Here is a 20,643-nt window from a genome sequence, read left to right on the forward strand (position 1 = left end):
AATAGAAGGGCATTCTTGCGGTGGACAATGGAAAAAACATCAAATATTGCAAAATTGCTAGATCAGCATCACTGGCAGTTAGTAAGATGCCATTTTGTCCCAATAATGCAAAATAGCTAGATGAGCATCACTGGCAGTTAGTGAGATGCCATTTTGTCCCAATAATGCAAAATAGCTAGATGAGCATCACTGGCAGTTAGTGAGATGCCATTTTGTCCCAATAATGCAAAATAGCTAGATGAGCATCACTGGCAGTTAGTGAGATGCCATTTTGTCCCAATAATGCAAAATAGCTAGATGAGCATCACTGGCAGTTAGTGAGATTCCATTTTGTCCCAATAATGCAAAATAGCTAGATGGGCATCACTGGCAGTTAGTGAGATGCCATTTTGTCCCAATAATGCAAAATAGCTAGATGAGCATCACTGGCAGTTAGTGAGATGCCATTTTGTCCCAATAATGCAAATTAGCTAGATGAGCATCACTGGCAGTTAGTGAGATGCCATTTTGTCCCAATAATGCAAAATAGCTAGATGAGCATCACTGGCAGTTAGTGAGATGCCATTTTGTCCCAATAATGCAAATTAGCTAGATGAGCATCACTGGCAGTTAGTGAGATGCCATTTTGTCCCAATAATGCAAAATAGCTAGATGAGCATCACTGGCAGTTAGTGAGAATCCATTTTGAGCATCACTGGCAGTTAGTGAGATGCCATTTTGTCCCAATAATGCAAAATAGCTAGATGAGCATCACTGGCAGTTAGTGAGATGCCATTTTGTCCCAATAATGCAAAATAGCTAGATGAGCATCACTGGCAGTTAGAGAGTTGCTATTTTGTCCCAGTAATGCAAAATAGCTAGTTGAGCATCACTGGCAGATAGAGATGCATTTTGTCCCAATAGAGCATCACTGATGCAGATGAGCATCACTGATGCAGATGAGCATCACTGATGAAGATGAGCATCACTGATGCAAGTGAGCAAAACTTTTCATTCAAATTGGCCGCTTTCCAAACTGGGGTAACAGGCGAACAGAAACCAGCAGCAAGCAACTGAAAACTGGTATAAACTGTTATAAAAACTTTTGGTCAAAAATAATAATTGGTATAAACTGTTATATTTCATTTTATGTATTTATACCTATTTGTTGCCGACAACAACAGCTTATGGCAACAACAACCTTTTTACAACAACATCCCTACAGCAGCCCATCCAAATTTCCGAACATTTCCATGCAAATTGCCTGTTTCCCAAATTGGGGTAACCGGCGAACAGAAATCAGCAGCAAGCGACTGAAAACTGGTATAAACTGTTATAAAATGTCCAAGTTCCAAACCATTTAGGAGCCGACGCATGTTAGCGGAGACTCAAACCTTTTGAATCCAAATTTAGGTGGTATTTTACAACTGCACCTGGGCACACTGAAACTGATCGTCGTTAAATTCAAATTCAAATTTGGCAGTTAAATTCAAATTCAAATTTGGCAATTAAATTCTAATTCAAAGTATAGGTAAAATTTAATGAAACTCTGTTTTGTGAGTGTTTTTAGCATTATAGATTTATAATATAAAAATCGAAACCAATCTGCAAGGGTATACAAACCTCGGCGTGCCGAAGTTAGCTTCCTTTCTTGTTATACCCTTGCAGGGTATTATAATTTCAGTCAGAAGTTTGCAACGCAGTGAAGGAGACGTTTCCGACCCTATAAAGTATATATATTCTTGATCAGCATCAACAGGGGAATCTTTCTAGACATGTCCGGAAGAAATCGATATTTTGGCAATTTTTGCGAAATTTGATAAGGGGTAACATCATTAAAATTAGCAAAAATTGCCAAAAATTTTGATTTCTTAAAATTTTAAATTTGGTATGCAGTTTTTTTAAATTAATAAAAACTAACACAAAACTGCTTTCCGAATCGAAAGTAATGCATTTTTGGCTTAGTTATGATATATTTTAATTGTTACCTGCAAACGTATACAAACTTTGGCTGGCCAAAGTTAGCTTTCTTTCTTGTTTTTATTTAAAATATAGTAAATTATACTTTTTATGTGTCCCTTTTAACATTATTGTTTTGAAATTAATAAAATTCACTGGCGCTCTTTAAAATCCAACCGGATCCCCCCCTTTAGGGTAGCCATAAAGAATGTATCATCTATCTGATCATCGGAGCGTGTCTTGGGATTAACCTTGATCTCAAAAGTCCTTACGATCTCCACAAGAGCTGCCTTGAGTTGAGTGAGAGCAAAACGTATGCCTGTGAGAAAAAAAGGTTTAATTAATCTTCTAGTTTATTTATCTTAGGCAAACCCACCTGGACAGATACGCGGTCCATCGCCAAAGGGCAGATAGACGCCCATATCCCGGTACTTCTTCACGCCGCCATTGGCATCCAGGAAACGCTCAGGTTTAAAGGCCTCCGGATTCTCATAATACTGTGGATCATGGTGCAGAGCTTTCACGGGTACTATGACCACATCCCCAGGATTCAACCGCAAGGTGACTCCGTTTTTGTTCACAAAGTCGTAGGATTCGGTTACCAGTTTGCGAGAAGCAACTTGCGGCGAAAACAAACGCAATGTTTCTAGAAAATATTAGAGTTAGTACTAAGTTTAAGTTTAGTTAGTTAGTTTCTCTCACCATGAATGCAGGCTTCCAGGTAGGACAGCTCAGACAGCTGCTCGAAGCTCAGATCTGCCTTCCCAATTTCCCTCAGAACCTTTTCCTGCTCCTCTGGATGTCGTCCCAGCAACAACAGAGTGTGAGACAGCACCAGAGCCGTAGTCTCAAATCCATCCGTAAGGAAAGTCATTGTGTGCGAGGTCAACTCCACTGTATCCAGGCCCTTCTTCTCCTGCAACTGCAGCATATAGTTCAGGAAGTCATCGCGTTGCTGCGTCGGTTTCTCCCGCCTCAAAGCGATGCTGCGTCTCATGATGTCAAAGAAGAAATCCTCAGCCTCCTTGGTGAACAGAGCCACGCTATAGAACTTGCGTATTGGTGGCCAGAGGTTGGCTACCACGCTGTAAAGGATAAATCCAAAGGAAGAGTTGAAAACTCGCTGAATCATTCCCACTAGAGGCGTAGGAGTGTCGGTGAAACTCTGAGCGGAGATTCCCAGGACGCAGTCGGAAACCACTTCGGTGGTGTAGCAAAGAGAGAGCTCCATGGCATCCAGTCCCTGAGAGGTGGCCATTTTTTGCTGCCGCTTGATGTAATCCACAAACTTTCGGCAGACACTTTGGGACACAGGATACACGGCCCTGATCTATGGAATAAAATTATTTTAATGTATGTTTCTTAATAGAAAACTCATAAGATAAACTTATTATATTCCAAATAAAAAGGAGCCTTTTCCAAAGAGAAAGATACTTCATTATCGAAGAGAAATATTAATTTTCTGTAACCAACCCTGTTCGGGGACAAGCCAGGCGTGATCTCTGTCCTTCTCTCCTTCCATTCATCCCCCTTCAAAACAAAAGGATTGTTTCCCAGGATCTTATCCACCTTTTTGTCCACCTATTTTGGAAGAAAACCATATAATGTACCTGAGTCTATACATCCTTAGACTATTTTTACTCACGAAATTTCCGCGTTCGTTGTCATGGAAGCTCCGGAAGTCGGTGGCATAAATCTTGTGTATAAATTCCGGACACATAACCAGCAGCTGTGGCCGTCGCGTGGTGAACACACCAACTATGTTCTCTGTCTCTTTGTACTGTCTGCCCGTAAAACGCAAAAAGCAAGCGAATTTATCTATTAATTGCATTGCACTCACTGATAGATATCGTCTATGTCGTAGGCGATGTTCCGCTTGCGAGTGAAAATGCTGGGAAAGCTGCCCACAAATGGCCATGATGGAGCCGTCTTAATGCCTCGCTTCCTCCAGTAGTCAAAGTTCCAGGTGAGGAACACATAGACCAGTGCCAAGAGCACGGCAATCGAGAGCAGCACACAGCAGATGGGACACATGACACAACCGGTCGCAAGGGCAGTCGAAAGCAAACTGAACCGAGGAGCTGGCACTCAGTTGATCTACGTTAATTGAGACCACGTTAAGCCCCAACAAAACTTAATTGATAAACGGCTCTCTCTTGATGCAGTTCTGGCTAGACACAAACAACACTGGTAATTAGGAACTGCCTTGGTTCAAGGGTGTGATAAGAAGCCTTTGTTTTACAATTGAAGAGGTGCATTAAATTTGTTTGGGGAAGATATTAAAGTTGTTGATTTCATTTTAATTTAATTTAAATTTAATTTAATTATAATTTAACGCAATGTTAAAACGAAAAATTGTTCTCATAGTCCCTCTTCTGCCTTTAGGGGGGATATACATGTAAGCGGTCAAAATTTTGTCATTTTTCGTGAATTTTTTTTTATAAGAAATAGTCAAGCAATCGTTGTGAAACTTTGGATATAGTTAAAAGTAGAATCAGAGATGACAAAAAAAATTAGTTATTAACAATATTTTACAAAATGGCGGATTTATGGAACATATGCCGTAGCGCCTCGAGCTTTGAGTTGCCGTACTATGGACACGAATGGGGTCGTAATTCCTGTCCAAAACCCGTAAACTAATTTTTTTTGTATTCATTACACCTGTATCTTCTATTTGAACCTAAAAAACCCAAAAGAAATCAAGACAAAAAAATTAAATTTTGATTTGAAGGAAAAAATGCCATTTTCAGGTGATCAGTTTTCACTTCCCACCCTCTTAAAAAATAGTAATACTCAGTTTTATAACAACCATGTAGGTTCAAATAGAAGATAATTTCATGCTGATCATAATAAAATTTGATTCACTCCGATATGTTACGTAGTTTTTTCTGAATCGTGTCCATAGCATAGGCAGAAATGCAAAAATTAGAAGCTGAGAAAAAGACGTTTAAAGTTTTTGATGCGCCCACGTTAACACTTGTATACTTTGCTTGCATACTTAATTTGAGGCCCTTAAAGTTGGAATTCGATGATGAAACTTACACAGTATATTCTTTAAGTAATAAACTATTTTTTAAACAAAAAAAAAATTTGCCAAAAAAAATTTAGGTTTACATGTATATCCCCCCTTTAGTAGGCTTAAGTATTGATGTTTTCATACTAATAATGTTGAAATTGAACCCTTGTCCTTGTCTACAACAAGAACAACAACAACAACATATTCACAACAACACATTTGTACAACAAAAACAATTTGACACCAAGAACATTTTTTTTTACAATTCTATGTAAGTATGCGTAAAATTAGTTTCTACATTATTCTTTAGCCAAGACTCAAGCATATTTACATACATTCGGTATGTAAAAACATTCATTCAAACTCGAACTTGGTTCGACTTTCTAGTTCGATATTGGATTCGTTGCTAGCAGAAAGTTGGAGAGAGTAAATCGCGATTTAACCATGAATTTCGCGAATTTAGCCTTGACCCGAGTAAGGGTGAATCTCGAATGGAAGATTAGTTCCTCGTGTCCTAATGCGACAAGAAAAACAAGACTATAAATGTTAAATGTTATCGCAAAATATAAATTTCTTGTGAATTCCTTTTTTCGGTTTAGTTAAGATTCGGCTGCGATTGCGAATAATTGTGGCATGATGGACCCGGTTGGATGGGCACTATCCTCGATCGCCATCCTTTTGGCGCTGATCTATAGGTTCCTCACCTGGAACTTTGATCACTGGAGGAAGAAAGGAATCAGGACGGCGCCCACTTGGCCATTGGTTGGCAGCTTTCCCAGCATCTTCACTCGCAGGCGGAACATAGCCTACGACTATGATGATATCTACGAGTAAGTGCATTAAGCATATTTGGATATTTTCGGCATAAACCAGAGGTCCTTATGCAGGCAGTTCAAGGATACGGACAAAATAGTGGGTGTGTTCAACACCCGAGTGCCACAGCTACTGGTTACGTGTCCGGAGTATATATATAAGATTTATGCCACTGATTTTCGGAGCTTTCATAACAATGAATGGGAGAAATTCGTAAGTAAAAATAGTTTTAATGGGTGAAGCCACATCTGCAGCTCATATATTCAAAATTAGTTGGACAAAAAGACGGACAAGATCCTGGGAAATAACCCGTTTCTGCTGACGGGAGATGAATGGAAAGAGAAGAGGTCGGAAATTACGCCAGGATTGTCGCCGAATAGAGTAAGTTATAGAATGTACTTTCTTCTGGATTTGTTTTTATATTTTAGACTTACATTAGAGCTTCCCATCCCCCCCCCAGGTCAAGGCCGTCTATCCCATCTCCCAAAGTGTCTGTAAAAAGTTCGTGGACTTTATTCGGCGTCAGCAAAATATAGCCACCTCACAGGGACTGGATGCCATGGAGCTTTCTCTTTGCTACACCACTGAAGTGGTGTCCGACTGCGTCCTGGGAATCTCCGCTCAGAGTTTCGGGGACACGCGGACGCCCATGGTCAGAATGACCCAGCGGGTTTTCAACTCCTCGTTTGGGTTCATCTTCTTCAATATGTTGGCCAATCTCTGGCCAACAATACGCAAGTTCTACAGCGTGGCCTTTTTCAACAAGGAGGCGGTGGAGTTCTTCTCGGATATAATCAGGCGCTGCATCACCTTGAGGCAGACCTCGCCCACACAACATCGCGACGACTTCCTCAACTACATGCTGCAGTTGCAGGAGAAGAAGGGCCTGGACACTGAGGAGTTAACCACGCACACGATGACCTTGCTCACGGACGGCTTTGAGACGACGGCCATGGTATTGGCTCACACCCTGTTGATGCTGGCACGCCATCCAGAGAAGCAGCAAAAGGTCTTGCAGGAAATAGGAAATGCAGATTTTACCTTTGATCAGCTGACCGATCTGCCCTATCTGGAAGCCTGCCTCCACGGTGAGAGAAGCCGGCTTATATTTTATTTTATCTTAGTAATAATAACTCTAATATTTCCTAGAAACATTGCGCTTGTTTTCGCCGCAAGTTGCTGCTCGCAAAAAGGTCACCGAATCCTACGACTTTGTCAACAAGAATGGAGTCACGTTGCGGGCAAATCCTGGCGATGTGGTCACCATACCAGTGAAAGCTATACACCACGATCCTCAGTATTATGAGAATCCGGATTCCTTCAAGCCTGAGCGCTTCCTGGAGGCAAATGGTGGGGTCAAGGAGTACCGTGAAAGAGGTGTCTACCTGGCTTTTGGCAATGGACCTCGCATCTGTCCAGGTGGGTAAAGGGCTTTTGGGGAAATCAACTATAAATGAAAATATCTCTCCTTGCAGGCATGCGCTTTGCTCTTACTCAGATCAAGACAGCACTTGTGGAGATCGTTCGCCACTTTGAGATCAAGGTTAATCCCAAGACCCGCTCGGACGATCAGATAGATAACACCTTCTTTATGGCTACCCTGAAGGGAGGGATTTGGTTGGATTTTAAGGAACGGAGAGGTTGAAGGATATCAGGATATTATATAAAAAGAAAGGAGGCTAACTTTGGCACGCCTTAGTTTGTAGAAGAGGATTTACTTCAGTGCAAACGATTATTGTCTTGCCACAGATCTGCTTATCTCAACTCAGTAAATCCACCTTCTGCTGCTGCTGAAATCCAGGAATTGCTGATTTTCCACTATATTCAAAAATTAAGGGGGTCTTCTCATTCAAAAGCCGTTTTTTGGACCCTTTTTAAAAAAATTCTTATTTGAAAACGCAAAGAATAATTGGAAACTTTTTTTATTTATTGAATTCAAAAATGTTCAAAGTAACTAAAAAAGTTGTTCTTGCCTCGATACGAGGGTTGTTCAAAGAGTAATGAGACTTCAAACATGGTGGTCGAAAAAAAAGGTGTCGTCCTGGCGGCCACGATTCAGGGTCTCCAGAGAGTCCGAAATGAAAAATAAAAACGGGGTTATAATCAGAATTGATGTCATTTTCGGGTGACGGAACAGATTTTTTTTTAAATTTTTTTAAACAAAATGGCGGCCATTTAAAAAAAAAATTTCGATTTCGGGCTTTTTTTTTGTAGTTTAATGTAAAAAAAAAATATAAAAAAAAATTTTTTAAAAAATCTGTTCCGTCACCCGAGAATGGTGACAATTCTGCGTCGACTCCACTTTGTTTCATGAAAATCGGTTGAGTTGAACTGGAGATATCATGGCCGCCAGTTCGAAAAACGTGGTTTCGAGATAAACGCGTTTGAAGTTTGAAAAAAAGCTCATTTTGCGAAGAACTTGCTTCACAAATAAGGCTGTATCTTCTAAAGTATTTCGAATTTCTAAAAATCCTTTTGGGGACATATACACACCATCCCAAGCTATAAATAAATGCAAAAAAAAAAAAATCGAAAAAAAAAAGTTGCCCAATGAGAAGACCCCCTTAAATAAAAACTGCGTAAAAAACACTATAAAATTCTTAAAATCAGCCCAATTTCCGTAAATACAATACTTTATAATTATTTTGTAATTTTTCTTTAATAATCATAATGCATATAAAGGTACAGTTGTTCACAAGAAAGGAAATCTTAAAATGCTACATAAATTATATTAACTGGATAACGGCGCGCGTGGCTTGATAATAACCAGATAGAAGCAGCAGATTACACAAATTTAACAGTTAAATCAAACTTAATTAAATACATAATAAATCGCATATATTCTAATAAATAAATGTATGTATTTTTCTCAATAATTGCTCAGGCGTTAAATAATAAAAAATAGTCATAAACAAGTTGGATAAGTATAAGGCAAAGGTATATATAATTAGGGTTTATCAAAAAATATTAACAACAAAATAGGTTACTTTTTTACTGGATGGACTAACGCCACTTGTCTATATATGCAAATTGCATTTTTACGATTTTTTTTTAATGATTTTTCTTTTTTGTTTTTCATTTCATTCATTTCTCATTATTTAAATTTCATTTCATTTTTGTATACGCATTTTACAGCTTTTCTTTTTATATAGAAAATTTGTTGGTTGGTTTAGCACCGGCATAGGACACTTGCTTCGTTTTGTTCAATGCTCGCGGCACGCACGTCGCTTATATCTAGAGAGGATTGGCCTGGGTTAAACAATGTCTATGGTAATTTGGAAATGAGTATCAGGAATGCTTGAAATGTCTAGCCACCGTTTGCCAGAGTTCGAGTTTAAGGATCAGAACGGGTGTTTAGAGAGACCTGTGGCGGGTCTACTACTACGGTTTAAATTCCTTTCTAACCCCTGGCCTTGGGAGAGAGCTTGGCCATGGGGCAGAATTATCCTTGAGCAAGGTGGCTTTAAATGCCGAAGAAGTCTAAACGGTCACCATTGCCACTCATCGACAGCCCGGCCTTGAATTTGGGAGAAAGGCCGGGCAATACACAAGGCACAACGATGGACGAATAGCTCTCCGGACGATTGGTCTATGTGGGTCATGATTTGTCTTGAGGTTTTATCTTTTTCAGGCCAATGGATGGTAGCTAGGATGTTGTGTTCGGGTTCCTGCAAAAATGTTCCACGAAATTTGCAGAGCTCCGAGCACAATCCCCCTGGCTGCCACCGAGCTTTCTCTAGAAATAATCAACGTGCGTCAATGAGTAAAATTTTCGTGTGCGTATTTTTTGATTTCGTTTAAGCTTAGTTATCTCTTTTTCTTTTATATACAAAATGTTGGGGTTTCTCTTTATATAGTTTGGGATCATATATGTTGGGTATATATATGAATATATAAATTGTTTGCTGTGCAAATATATATGTATAATGTATATATCGTTTTACAAAAGGGTTTCGTTAGTTTTCGTTTAGTAGTTTCTTTGTATTCATTATTCTTCATTTTCATATAGTGTTTTTGTTCTTCTCGTCGAGTCTGTCTGGGTTATGTACAAATTAATTTTGATTTATTAATGCCTCTAGCTATTAAATCATTATAAAATTACATACAATTATAAAATGTGATAACTACACACAAAATGTACAACGTTCTTGAATTTTTCCCACGCACTTGGGTGCGATCGTTTTTACAGGAATTTAGTTACAAAAAGGCATTTCTTATTGGGTTATCTGTGTTCTTCACTCTCGATTAGTTCTGTTAATGTTCAGGGTAGGTCAGGGGTTTGTTCTTTCAGGAGCTGCCACTAGCCTAGGTGGGCGGCGGACCGTGGGGATATGACAACATGGGCTCCAGGCTGCGGGCGAAGGTGTTTGAGAACATACAGGTGTAGTCCTCACCTTGGGGCACCAGAGTGGCCACACCTAAAAGCAGCAGCATGAGCGCCTGTATGGGAAGGGAGGCACGGGCAACGCGGCCTAGGAACCGAGCACTGCGCGCCAGCACCGTGGTATTGATGACATCGCCATCGACAGCATCGACGCCATCGGTGTTGCTAAGGAAGTGAAGAGTAAAAATTAATCCAAGAAAGAAATAAAATGGAAAATAACATGCAACTACAGAGGGCTAACTATGTGCTCTTCTCTTTTTACTATAAAGTGCACACAAGTTGCTCTAACAAAAAAGGTAAACAAACTACTTTTTGCTTGTGTTAAACTTAAATTAATTTCTATTTAGATATTTACTTTGCATTTTCTGTGTTGGGTGCGGCGGCCTGCATGGAAGAGGTTGATAATGTAGTATTATCCAAAAGCTAGAATTGCCACAAAGAAAGAAGGAAAAGAAAAACGAAAATAAATTATAAATAAAACGAAATCAAAAGGGTTTCTCCGTAAACAATTTCTCATCGTCACTTGTCCAATTGGATTCACTTACTTCGGGTGCGCTCACAAATCAACAAATCAAATAATATACTTTTTCAGGACAATCTGAAGGAATCACCTCCAGGGAATTGAAACACTTACCTCGCTCGACAACATGTGCAGCGGCACACCAAGAGAGTCGCCCTCGTAGCCCAGAACAGCGCCCAGCTTGACTATGTAGATGCCGGCTAGGCGGCGCAGGGATTGCAGGCGCAGGCGGAGATCGGTCAATCTGGAAAGGGTTCTGGAGCATTTAAAACATTTGCAACGGCTCTTGGGGAGGTCAGTTTGGATGAGGGGTTAGAATGGGCGGACGAAAGAATTTTGAGTACCAAAAAATACAACACAAAAAAGAATATATAATAAATACGCAACAAAAACAGCAACACAAAAGTGTTTGTGTAGAGGCAAAAACAAATGTTCGAGATCGGTACGATTGAGTTTGTATAACTTAAGAAGAGATAAGGCTGAAAAAACAAGTTCTACTTAATAAGTGTGGATGGTTTGGAGGTCCTCTTAAGAGGCTAAAGAAGGGATGTGTGGTTGGGGAAATTCCAAAAGGTTTTTAGCTGTTTTTACAAACAGTTTTAGTATAATTTTGTGGAAAGAGGAAATATAATTTTTGAAATGTTTATAGTTACAAAAGTATTTGTGAAATGTGAAGAATATATATTATATATAAAATACATAAAATGTATCAAATATATAAACTATATTTAAAATATATAAAATATAGTTTTGAAATGTTAACAAGAGGCAAGCAATAAAGGCCGAAAATTTTGATAATTTGATAATGGAAAAAGCACAGATGCTACTAGAAACTATATAATAAACTAAAAGAAAGCCCACAAACTAGGATAAGGGTATTATCAAAACTAATTGAAAAAATAAAACTAAAATTAATCAAAATGAATTTCAAACCAAAAAATAACTACAAAATAAAACTAAATTAAATCCATTTTGCTTTCCGCCCTACTAACTACTCCCTTTCAGTTCCGAATCCCTACTACAAGCTCAAGCGGCACCCACGATTCCGTTTCGTTCCGCCCTCGGAACTGGCCCACCGGACACCTTACCTTTCGTAGGTGTGCTGCGACTGCTGCTGTGAGCCCTCGACTTCGCGCAGCAGCTGATCGGCCGCATCCTGCAGGCTCACCACACGCGGCTCGCAGCGTTCCAGCTCGGCACGCAGATCCTTGAACTTTTTGAACTTGGCCTCGAGCACGGAACGCTCTTCGGTGAGATCCACAGGCTCCGAGGCCTTAATGTTCTGCTCGGTGCGCTGTAGCCAGTCCACCAGCTCATCGATGGTCTGATGGAACTCGCTGTTGCCCATAAGAGCGGTCTGGAGCAGACCCTGCCATTTGGTGGCATTTATGCAGACATTGTTCCAGCGTTCATTGTCGGCCTCCAGGCGCGAACGAAGTTGTCGCGCCTTTTCGGTATCCGAGGTGTGAGTGGCCAAATGGTCGCCGACGACATTGAGGGACGAGATAATGGACTTGTGACTCTCCAGATCCAAGAGGAACTCGCGATGATCTTGGGTGACATCCTCAAGGAGCTCGATATTCGAGGGCGGAGCCGACTGGGCCTTTTGGGTGCTCTCGGCGAACTGCAGCCACTGCTCCAGGCGCCACAGATCGTTGTCGATCTGCTGCCAGTTACGCTGCGTGCAGAGCGGACACGTTAGACGGCCGACCTCGCTGAAAGGGTGGAATAAGTAAAGAGTATTTATAATTAGTAAATTATAAAAAAAATGCACACAATGCACACAAAGATCTAGTGACTCCATACAGCATTAGTTGATTCAGTGTTGGAACACAGACTCAACTTGGATGATAATAGAGTTATGTTTATATGTTTGCCTAAGCCAAAGCCTTCCCAAAGTCCTTGGAAATTGAGGCTTTAGTAAGCAGCTTGGCAAGCAGGTAGCATAGGTAGTTCCCCACCACCGCCGTTTGCTGTGCTCCACCCTGGAGACTGGCAGCCATCGGATGATCCGCTGCCAGCTTTTGTCTAGTGGAAAGCCACACAAAACACAAAACAGCCGGAGGTGGGAGCTACTTACACCCGCTTCGGTTAATGCGGTTCAGGTAGAAAACACTTACTGTATGCAGTTGTACTTGTAGGATGCAGGTAGGTGGCACCTGGCGAGTGTCATCGTGAATGCGCAGGTTCGAGTTAGGCGTAGGTAAGTTTTTGTGGGTTGTGTTTAATGCGTGTGTGTGTGACAGAGAGCGAGAGACAGAGCGAGAGAGGAGTAGGCAACAGCGAGATGGAAGGCAATAAAACATGTAATATGCTAGTTAAAAAACAAACCCAAAACACCAAGGGAAATAATGCCTTTCGGTAAACCGAATAAGATCTAGAGCTTGCTAAGCCTAAGTTGGGATATAGACCTTAAGGTACTGTATCTAGAAATTAAGTATATACTATATTTGATCTTTAAGTTACTATTAACTTAACTTTTACTGACCACAAACACAAGTCATCTGTTGTAATATGATTAACTACACAGGATGCCGTTCGTGTCTAATTTGTTGATTTAGGAGTATTTGAGACACAGAATAAATAAGGATTTTAAGGCATGCCACTTTGACTCCTCATAAAAATAAGTATATAAACATTAAAATTTATCACAAATTCATTAATTTAAATTTGGAATACTTGGAACTTTGATAACTATTTTTGTGCTAGTTAAAATTGCGCTCATTGTTCAAACTTTAATGATCTAAACCCTAATAAATGTTAAAAAAAATCCATAAACATGTTTATTATGAAAATTCTCGGAAAAATCTATGTTAAAAAATGCCATAAATAAGTCAAAAAAGCCTCAAATTCAATTCGGAAAGCTTTTCTATGCTAGTTTTTTCTAGTTTAACAAATCTTAAAAAATTTTAAAAAATTAAAAATTTTGTCGATTTTTGAGAATTTTAATGATGTAACCCCTTATCAATTTTTGAAATTTTGGAAAATTAAAAAAATTTTTTTTTGTTCCGACATGGCTTCAAAGACGCGCCTGTTAATGCTGATCAAGAATATATATGGTTTATGGGGTCGGAAATGACTCCTTCACTGCTTTGCAAGCTTCTGACTGAAATAATAATGACAAATAATTATGATAAAGGGTATAAAAATACCCCAGGCTTAGCAAGACCTTGCGATAAAATATCCCATGAAATATATAAATATATTTTTATAAAAAAAGGTAAAACCTACCTTGCATTTTGATCGTGCTGCTGTCGCGCCTTCCACTGCGACTGCAATGTGTCAAAGCGCAACGTGAGCTCTGCCACGGTGTCCACCTGGGCGGACTGGTTGTCCGCCTGGCACTCGGTGAGCAGCAAATGGCTGAGATGCTTCACCAGCTCCGTGGATGACTGGGCATTGCCCAGCAGCTTGGCTATCTTCTGTGGTCCCGGCTTGCGGGTCTTGTCCGCCACCGTGCGCTGCAGCTCATCCAGATTATTTTGGCACTCCGTGATGGCTGTCTGCAGTTCCATAATGTAGGCATCCTTGGCGGTGATGGAGGTCTCACGCTGCATCTGCTGGGCCTGGCGAAGTTTCCTCTGAGACAGGGTATTCACCTGGACAGCGGCATTGGCTGCCTCATTCACAGGCACAACACGAGATGCGGCGGCAGCTGCTTGAGCGGCTCTGGCCAGCCAAGTGGTCTTGAGGGTCACGATGCGGGTCTGCACAGACTGCCAGAGGGTGGTGTAGGCGGTGATCAGTTCCAGCAATTGCTTGTGCTGTGGCTGCTCCTTGGTCCTGGCCTTGGCCTCCTGGGCCAAGCTATCCGCCTGCTGTACATGCTGCTGGGCATCCTGCAGCTTCTTCTCTAGGCTCTCCAGGCGTTGAAGCACCACTTTTGGCTCTGCTTTGGAGTTTTGCTGGTCCTCCACGCTGGGCAATTGTTCCAGGGCCTTTTGTATGGCATTCAGCGAGTTGGTGGCCTCCTGTTGGGCATTGTTGAACTCACGCATCAGCTTGGCGTCTTTGTCAATGGCATCTAGCAGGGCGTGGCAGCGGGGCGTCAACTGGCGCCACATGCTCACCATCACCTTGGTGGGCAGCGTAAGCTTCTGGATGTTCTCTGGCTCCACGCCGGCACTGGAGGTCAGCTTGGCGTAGATCTGCTCCAGCTGGCGCAGATTCACCGACTGGCTTTCCAGCTCCTCCAGCTTGGCTCTCAGTTCCTTCTGGCGTTCTTCCAGCTTTTGCTTGCTGCTTGACTTGCGGTCCCGCTCGTAGCCCGCCAGCTGACTCTCCTGCTTGCCCAGCCAGTTCTTGTGTTCGGCCGTGAGCTTGATCAGCTGCTGGAGGAGATTCCAGGTGGTCAGGATGCGTGCCTTGCGCTCTGCCGACTGGCTACACACGTTCTTCCAACGCTGCTCGAGATTTTGAGCAGAGGCCGCCAGTCCGGAGGTGTTGACCTGAGTGCGCCAGCTGTCCGCATCGTTCAGCAGCATTTCCACGAGATTCAGGACCTCGCCCACATTGCTGCTGTGGTGCTCAATGGAGCGCTGTATTTGCTCGTGCTCCTTCAGCTTGGCCTCGATGATATTGGGGGTGTAGCTCTCAAAGTTCAGCGGCTTGTCCAGTTGGGATTCCACCTCGAAAAGCCAGGAGCGTATCAGGATAATGCGCTCCTCCAAGCGGAGCAAGGTCATCTTGAGTTCCCCGATCTTGGTGGCCTTCTGCTTGCACAGATATTTCAGGCGCTGCCAGCGATCGATGAGGGCATCGCTCTGCTGCTGGACCTGGGTTCGGACCTCGGGCTCCGAGTACAGCGTGAGGAGTTCCCGACTAGTGGACAAAAGCCACTCGCGTTCCTTGTCGCGCAGCTGCAGCTCAGAGTTGATTTGCTGCTCCAGCTGCTTGGCTGCCTGTTCAGGATTGGACAAGGCTGTGACATCCGCATCCTGGTCCACACGATGCTCCAGGCGCTGCAGCCACTGGGAGATGCGTTCGTAGCGGATTTGGTAGTTTGAAAGCAGAGACAGACGCTCCTCGATGGAGTTTATCAGGTTAGCCAGCTGGTAGTCCAGATCGGCGTGCTGCTGCCAGAGCAGCCAGTTCCTTTGGCGTATGGTCTTCATGTCATGCGGACTGATGCACTCCTTGAGTTCCTCCTGGGTCACAGTGAGACTCTCCAGAGCGGGCACCTGGGCGCCCAGCTGGACTCTCTGGGAACGCAAGGCTCCCAGCAGCTGCTCAATGGCCGCCGGCTGGGTGGGCAGTGCAGATTCTTCACTATTCGAATCCAGCAGCCTCTGGGCTGCTCCAAACTCCTTTTGCAATTGCTGCACCCTTAGCTCGTAAGTCTCCGAGAGTTGGGTCACGCGGAGGAGGAAACCCTGCCAGGTCTTGAGCGCCGCACGTAGGTTATTGATACGCTGGCCTATGCTGGCCTGCTCCATGCGCATGGCGGTGGCCAGGGCATCGTCGCAGTGCTTGGCCATCTCTTGCTGCTGCTCCTGCAGAACCTTGCTCTGTTGTTCTCCCTGGTCCAGCTGCTGGATCATAGAATCCAGGCGGTTCTTCAGGTGGGGCACTCGCTTCAGGTGTATGTAACGCAGTTGTAGGCCATTTCGCTCTGCCTCTCGCTGACGCAGCCAGTCCAAAAGGGCATCCAGCTGCTGGCGATAGGCATTCCAGCCACTCACCCGCCGCTGTAGCTCACCATTGCGCTGCATAATCCTCGAGAGGGTCTCATTGTGCAGGTTCGTCAGAGCCTTGTACTGCTCGGAGAGCTCCGATTCCAGTGGCGTCTCGGCCAGCACACTTTGCTGCGAGATGAGCAAGTTTTGGTGGATGGCACACAGCTGCTGCTGTTCCCTCAGACTGCTGTAATCCTCGGGAATGGCACAGGAGAGGAAGGACTGCACATGCTGGAGATATTGTCTCCAAAGACGCAAGGCCTCCGAACTGTTCTGGCTGCGGGCAAGACGCGTGGACAAGCGATGGTACTCCTGGAATGTATCCTGGAATATCTTCTGCCACATGGCTAGAACCTCCAGTATACCGTCGTCATCAGCTCCAGAGACTGAGGGAGCCACTTCATTCTTCTGCTGGCGCTCCTTCAGCTGTCGCAGTTGCTCTTCTGTTCTGGCCAAAGTTTGGAGATGGGCTCGCAGGGCGGTCAACTGCTCCTCGCTTTCCTTGGGATTTTGCGGTGGCTCGCGAGCAATGTCCTAGGGAGAGAAAAATCACATTAATACTATATATCTCCCTCTGGTCAGTTTCATATTAATATTCTTTGTGCATTGCTAATTGGCCTGACCCTAATACGGCTGCTCCGATGTCTCCAGTTACCGCTTGCCGTCGTCGTCGTCCGTCTGTCTGTCCCCTGCATGGCTTCGACAACAATAACAATCAAACTCTGCACACATTGCAACTCTTTCCTCTAACTGGCAATGACCTCATGCCAACAACGACACGCGCTCTGGCGGCTCTGACCAACTTCAATTGTCTAAAGCTTTGGAGGAGGGAGTACCACCAGTGGGTGGGCGATGGAAGGGAGGAAGTGGAACCAAAACTGGTTGGCATGTGCCATGCAAATGAGACCACAGTGAAGCGAGGTTTATGGGAAATTTAAGCTACCAAACGATTTTTAATGCTTGAAGAGATCGTTACAGATTTTAAATTAATTTATAAAGCTTCTAAAAGCTAAGAATAAAATTATAAAATAATAATATATATATATAGACAGCTCCTAACTCACATCTAGAATTTATATATATTTAGAATTTAAATTATTAATGGATAATCAAATAATGTAAAACATTTTATCAATCTTCTAAAAACCAAACAATACAATTATGAAAAAGATTAATAGAAATTGAAATAATTAATCATATTTTTTTAAAAATGCATTCAATTTATTAAACGTCACTTTCATATTCTTTAATTTACTTTTCTGTTTCTTTACCCATCAAAAAGTCTTATTTATAGCTTCCACATTCCTCCCCTTACTATTCATCTTTCTTTTAAAATCCTCCTTAAACTTGTTTTCCCAACTACCAAACCCATAACAATAGTCCTTCCAAAACTAGAACCATCTCATTATATATCCATATGGCCATAAAATATTGAACTTTCCTTCGCAAAAGCTAGTGTCAATTACGATTTTATGTCAACCGCCCAACCATTTGCACGGAGCACATGTATTGACGCCTCTTATCAATCAATAATGAAGAATGAGAAGCCCGAGAGGGGGAACCACTGTATCCTGGTAGTAGTAACCAGTACACAAAAAAACTTTTTCAACTTTTAACCCACTTAAAATAGCATGTCCTTCGTATTGGATTAACAGAGCGAAAGCAACAATACAAATTGCCGGTAAATAGAGATTCGTTTGTGTGGGAATTTCCACACGCCAAAAGCCGAACTAACATATGCAAATATCCATCTATTCGGAGCTATAATCGATAGATAGGGGGGCTGGGCCACAGCTGTGCGGTGTGGGGGGAGGGGTGCATCCATAATTTTATTAATTTGTTTCCTGCTCGACTTACCTGCTGTACATTGTTGAAGTAGGACTTGGCTAGGGCCACCTCCTTATCGAGTTCCTTGCGCTCCTTGTCCTGCGTTTCAGCCACATTTGCGAGGGTGGTAATGGCATCCTTGCACTCGGCTAAACGCTGACCCAGAGCATCCAGTTCGCCCTGCATTAGGGCCGAGGCATCTAGACCCACATCGGCGGCTATTTTGGCCACAATGTCACGCAGCTCCAAGATTCTGTCATTCTGGGTGCTTAGGCTATCTTGGCATACCTGTGTGAACGAAGATAAAGCGAGAGTTAGCTAATGAAGCTCAGGGTTGAGGCCATTATAGCCAAATAATTAACAAAGACATGTATTTTCCTTAAAAAGAAGCTGAAGTCGCCAAAGCAGGCGGCTTAAATATTAAACTTTCAAAATAGTAATAGAATTCTTTTGTTAAATATTTTATTTAATGCTATATCTTCTCATTCTAAAATATAAAATTACTTTGGAATGTTAATTTACTGCTTTTAAATAATAAAATATAATAATCATACCCACACCTTCCTGTATCTTTTTTTTCCAACTAAACACGGAATAAAAATTTGTGTTCAGTTGGTGTTTATTCGGTGTTTGGCTAAACACCAACTAAATTCAAAAAAACATAAACGAAGCACCAACTAAACACCAAAAAACAACATCTGTAGCTAGCCCCTAGAATCCCAAAACAATTATTTTCGATGTCTGGCAAAATGTCACTTGTTTATATTTAACTTTTCGATGTCGGCAAGTATTTAGCTCAAGCCGGCCGGGGGTCGGTCGCTCTCATTCGGTTGGTCCGAGAGACCCTTATCAATTGCCGTGCCGCACTTTGTCGAGTGCATTTCCCTGCTGCTCGGCAATTGTAATTAGGGCTGCTTGTCGAGCGCACACTTTCGTTTTCAAATTGAAAAAAAAAACAGGTCACTATACTTTACTCTACGAATAAATTCCCCAATTTAGAGCAGAACGAAATGAGAATTAAGGGACGGATCATAGTGTGTGCCCTATGATATCATCCGGCAAGTATTTGCCGATGCTTTATCTTTGCCGCTACATAAGCAAACAAGCCACTAAGGGCTTTGAAAATGGCATTGAAATATCCAACATAGTATTTAAGAATTTAGATTTGTTTGGTTTGTTGTTTTTTACATTTATCTTCAAGGCATTTTGCGGACCTGTTCCCTGCTGCCTCTGTTCGCTTGATAAAGCTGCGATGTGTACAAATAATATAATACGAATGAATGCCCGGGTTGATAAACTCTCCTCTCCATGTGAAATGACAGTTGGCTGGGCTGCCTGCCGGCCTGCCTGTCCGAAAATATAATTACAGCAAAGTCGTAGTCGTCGGCCTATAATATAATGACCCTAATGATCAATAAACACAAAACGACGACGAAGTATGCGTTAATTTTTTAAGTAAATACCAAAAAAAGAAATCGTACGTTTGGGTTTATTTACCAAAGCATAATTTATGACACAAACACACACAGACCGAGAAGTTACCTCATATATATATACTTCCCATTACAAACCGATTACATTGACGCGCCCAAAATTGATAGGAAGTGTACTACTACTACTACGAGGAAAATCAATGTAATTACTGGCTTTTCCGAGTTCCCTGGAGGGCAATTAAAGCGTCACATTGCCGTGTTAGTTGGCTGCCAAAATCAAATAGTCCGCCCACCTGGCCAGCGGAACAGACCTGTGTCCTGTTCTAAAAAGCTTCCGGAATATATCAGGTAACCCAGCCAGGAAGTAGCTATTTATAGCAATCAAAAGTTCCTAGTTTCCTTTGGGATTTAACACCGTACACAACACGGCATCACAGACGACACCCACGCGATACCCATCACTTATACGACACGTTGCCTCGATGTGTCACGGCATGTAGGAAATTACATACTCTAGAACTCACCTTGGCGTGCTGCAGGGCATCCAATGGCTGCTCTAGGGACTTGACCGTATCCATTTGCTGGTCAATCGAACTCTTGACAGCCGCTGAGGCGTTGCGGTACTTGTCCCACAGCTCGACGGCTCTCTGGTATCGTGTGCGTAACTGCTGTAGATTGCCACTGGTATCATTCCAGGCGACCACTGCCTCCTGGACGGCCGATTCTATCTGCTCGACAATCTGGACATCACAGCTCTCGATCAGCGGCTTGGCGGCACCCTTAAGTTCATCGATCAGTTGCTCGCGGTTGTGTAGATCGCCGGCCAATCCCTGCGATGTGAGTCGAAGAGCGATGGATTAGTGGTTTATAATATATATTTTATGGTATTCCGGACGCGACGGGAGATACGCGCTCGGTTCGAAGCTAACGGCAACTGGCGACGGCATAAAACTTGCTACGTAAAGAGCACCACGTACGTGCAAGAGCTTACGAAAAAGCTTGGGTAAAGTTTTGTAGCCGCTTTAGCTTTTTATTCT

General features: G+C 42.6%; 3 protein-coding genes across 15 annotated transcripts in view; 1 reads left to right on the forward strand and 2 right to left on the reverse strand.

Annotated features, from left to right (window-relative positions):
- Positions 1-2,000: 2,000 nt before the first annotated feature.
- Positions 2,001-3,992, reverse strand: LOC108081361 (probable cytochrome P450 28d2). Its single transcript, XM_017176513.3, has 6 exons — positions 3,779-3,992; positions 3,584-3,722; positions 3,412-3,519; positions 2,641-3,268; positions 2,315-2,584; positions 2,001-2,257 (listed from the first exon to the last, which is right to left on the reverse strand). The coding sequence occupies exons 1-6, from the start codon at positions 3,970-3,972 to the stop codon at positions 2,091-2,093; spliced, it is 1,506 nt and encodes a 501-aa protein (XP_017032002.1). The 5' UTR covers positions 3,973-3,992; the 3' UTR covers positions 2,001-2,090.
- A 1,598-nt stretch (positions 3,993-5,590) lies between these two features.
- On the forward strand, positions 5,591-7,412 carry LOC108081355 (probable cytochrome P450 28d2). The gene is made up of 6 exons (XM_017176501.1): positions 5,591-5,784; positions 5,842-5,980; positions 6,041-6,148; positions 6,228-6,855; positions 6,917-7,186; positions 7,243-7,412. Exons 1-6 carry the CDS (start codon positions 5,591-5,593, stop codon positions 7,410-7,412), a joined length of 1,509 nt encoding a protein of 502 aa, XP_017031990.1.
- Positions 7,413-8,407: 995 nt separating this feature from the next.
- The window catches only part of Msp300 (Muscle-specific protein 300 kDa), a 111,427-nt gene continuing 99,191 nt past the window's right edge, over positions 8,408-20,643 (reverse strand). For 12 of the 13 annotated variants that reach the window (XM_070283382.1, XM_017176508.3, XM_017176507.3 and 9 more), the window contains 7 exons: positions 20,131-20,436; positions 18,204-18,461; positions 13,903-16,880; positions 11,760-12,386; positions 10,786-10,927; positions 10,507-10,574; positions 8,408-10,316 (listed from right to left, as the gene is read on the reverse strand). In XM_070283382.1, the coding sequence (XP_070139483.1) occupies positions 10,073-10,316; positions 10,507-10,574; positions 10,786-10,927; positions 11,760-12,386; positions 13,903-16,880; positions 18,204-18,461; positions 20,131-20,436 (4,623 nt within the window). In that variant the 3' untranslated portion in view covers positions 8,408-10,072. The remainder of the gene's footprint in view (positions 10,317-10,506; positions 10,575-10,785; positions 10,928-11,759; positions 12,387-13,902; positions 16,881-18,203; positions 18,462-20,130; positions 20,437-20,643) is intronic. The other variant, XM_070283379.1, reaches the window with a different exon arrangement.

The sequence above is a fragment of the Drosophila kikkawai genome, chromosome 2L (genome assembly GCF_030179895.1).
Source record: "Drosophila kikkawai strain 14028-0561.14 chromosome 2L, DkikHiC1v2, whole genome shotgun sequence".
In the NCBI taxonomy this organism is placed as follows: domain Eukaryota; kingdom Metazoa; phylum Arthropoda; class Insecta; order Diptera; family Drosophilidae; genus Drosophila; species Drosophila kikkawai.

What these genes read in the sequence shown, in the direction of transcription:
- LOC108081355 (XM_017176501.1), top strand. Translation starts at nt 5,591, where the DNA reads ATGGACCCGGTTGGATGGGCACTATCCTCGATCGCCATCCTTTTGGCG. An exon ending in GACTATGATGATATCTACGA is followed by an intron (nt 5,785 to 5,841) that starts GTAAGTGCATTA and finishes GTCCTTATGCAG; the next exon opens with GCAGTTCAAGGATACGGACA. An exon ending in CAGGATTGTCGCCGAATAGA is followed by an intron (nt 6,149 to 6,227) that starts GTAAGTTATAGA and finishes TCCCCCCCCCAG; the next exon opens with GTCAAGGCCGTCTATCCCAT.
- LOC108081361 (XM_017176513.3), bottom strand. Translation starts at nt 3,972, where the DNA reads ATGTGTCCCATCTGCTGTGTGCTGCTCTCGATTGCCGTGCTCTTGGCA. An exon ending in GACATAGACGATATCTATCA is followed by an intron (nt 3,723 to 3,778) that starts GTGAGTGCAATG and finishes TTTTACGGGCAG; the next exon opens with ACAGTACAAAGAGACAGAGA. An exon ending in CTGGCTTGTCCCCGAACAGG is followed by an intron (nt 3,269 to 3,411) that starts GTTGGTTACAGA and finishes TTTATTCCATAG; the next exon opens with ATCAGGGCCGTGTATCCTGT.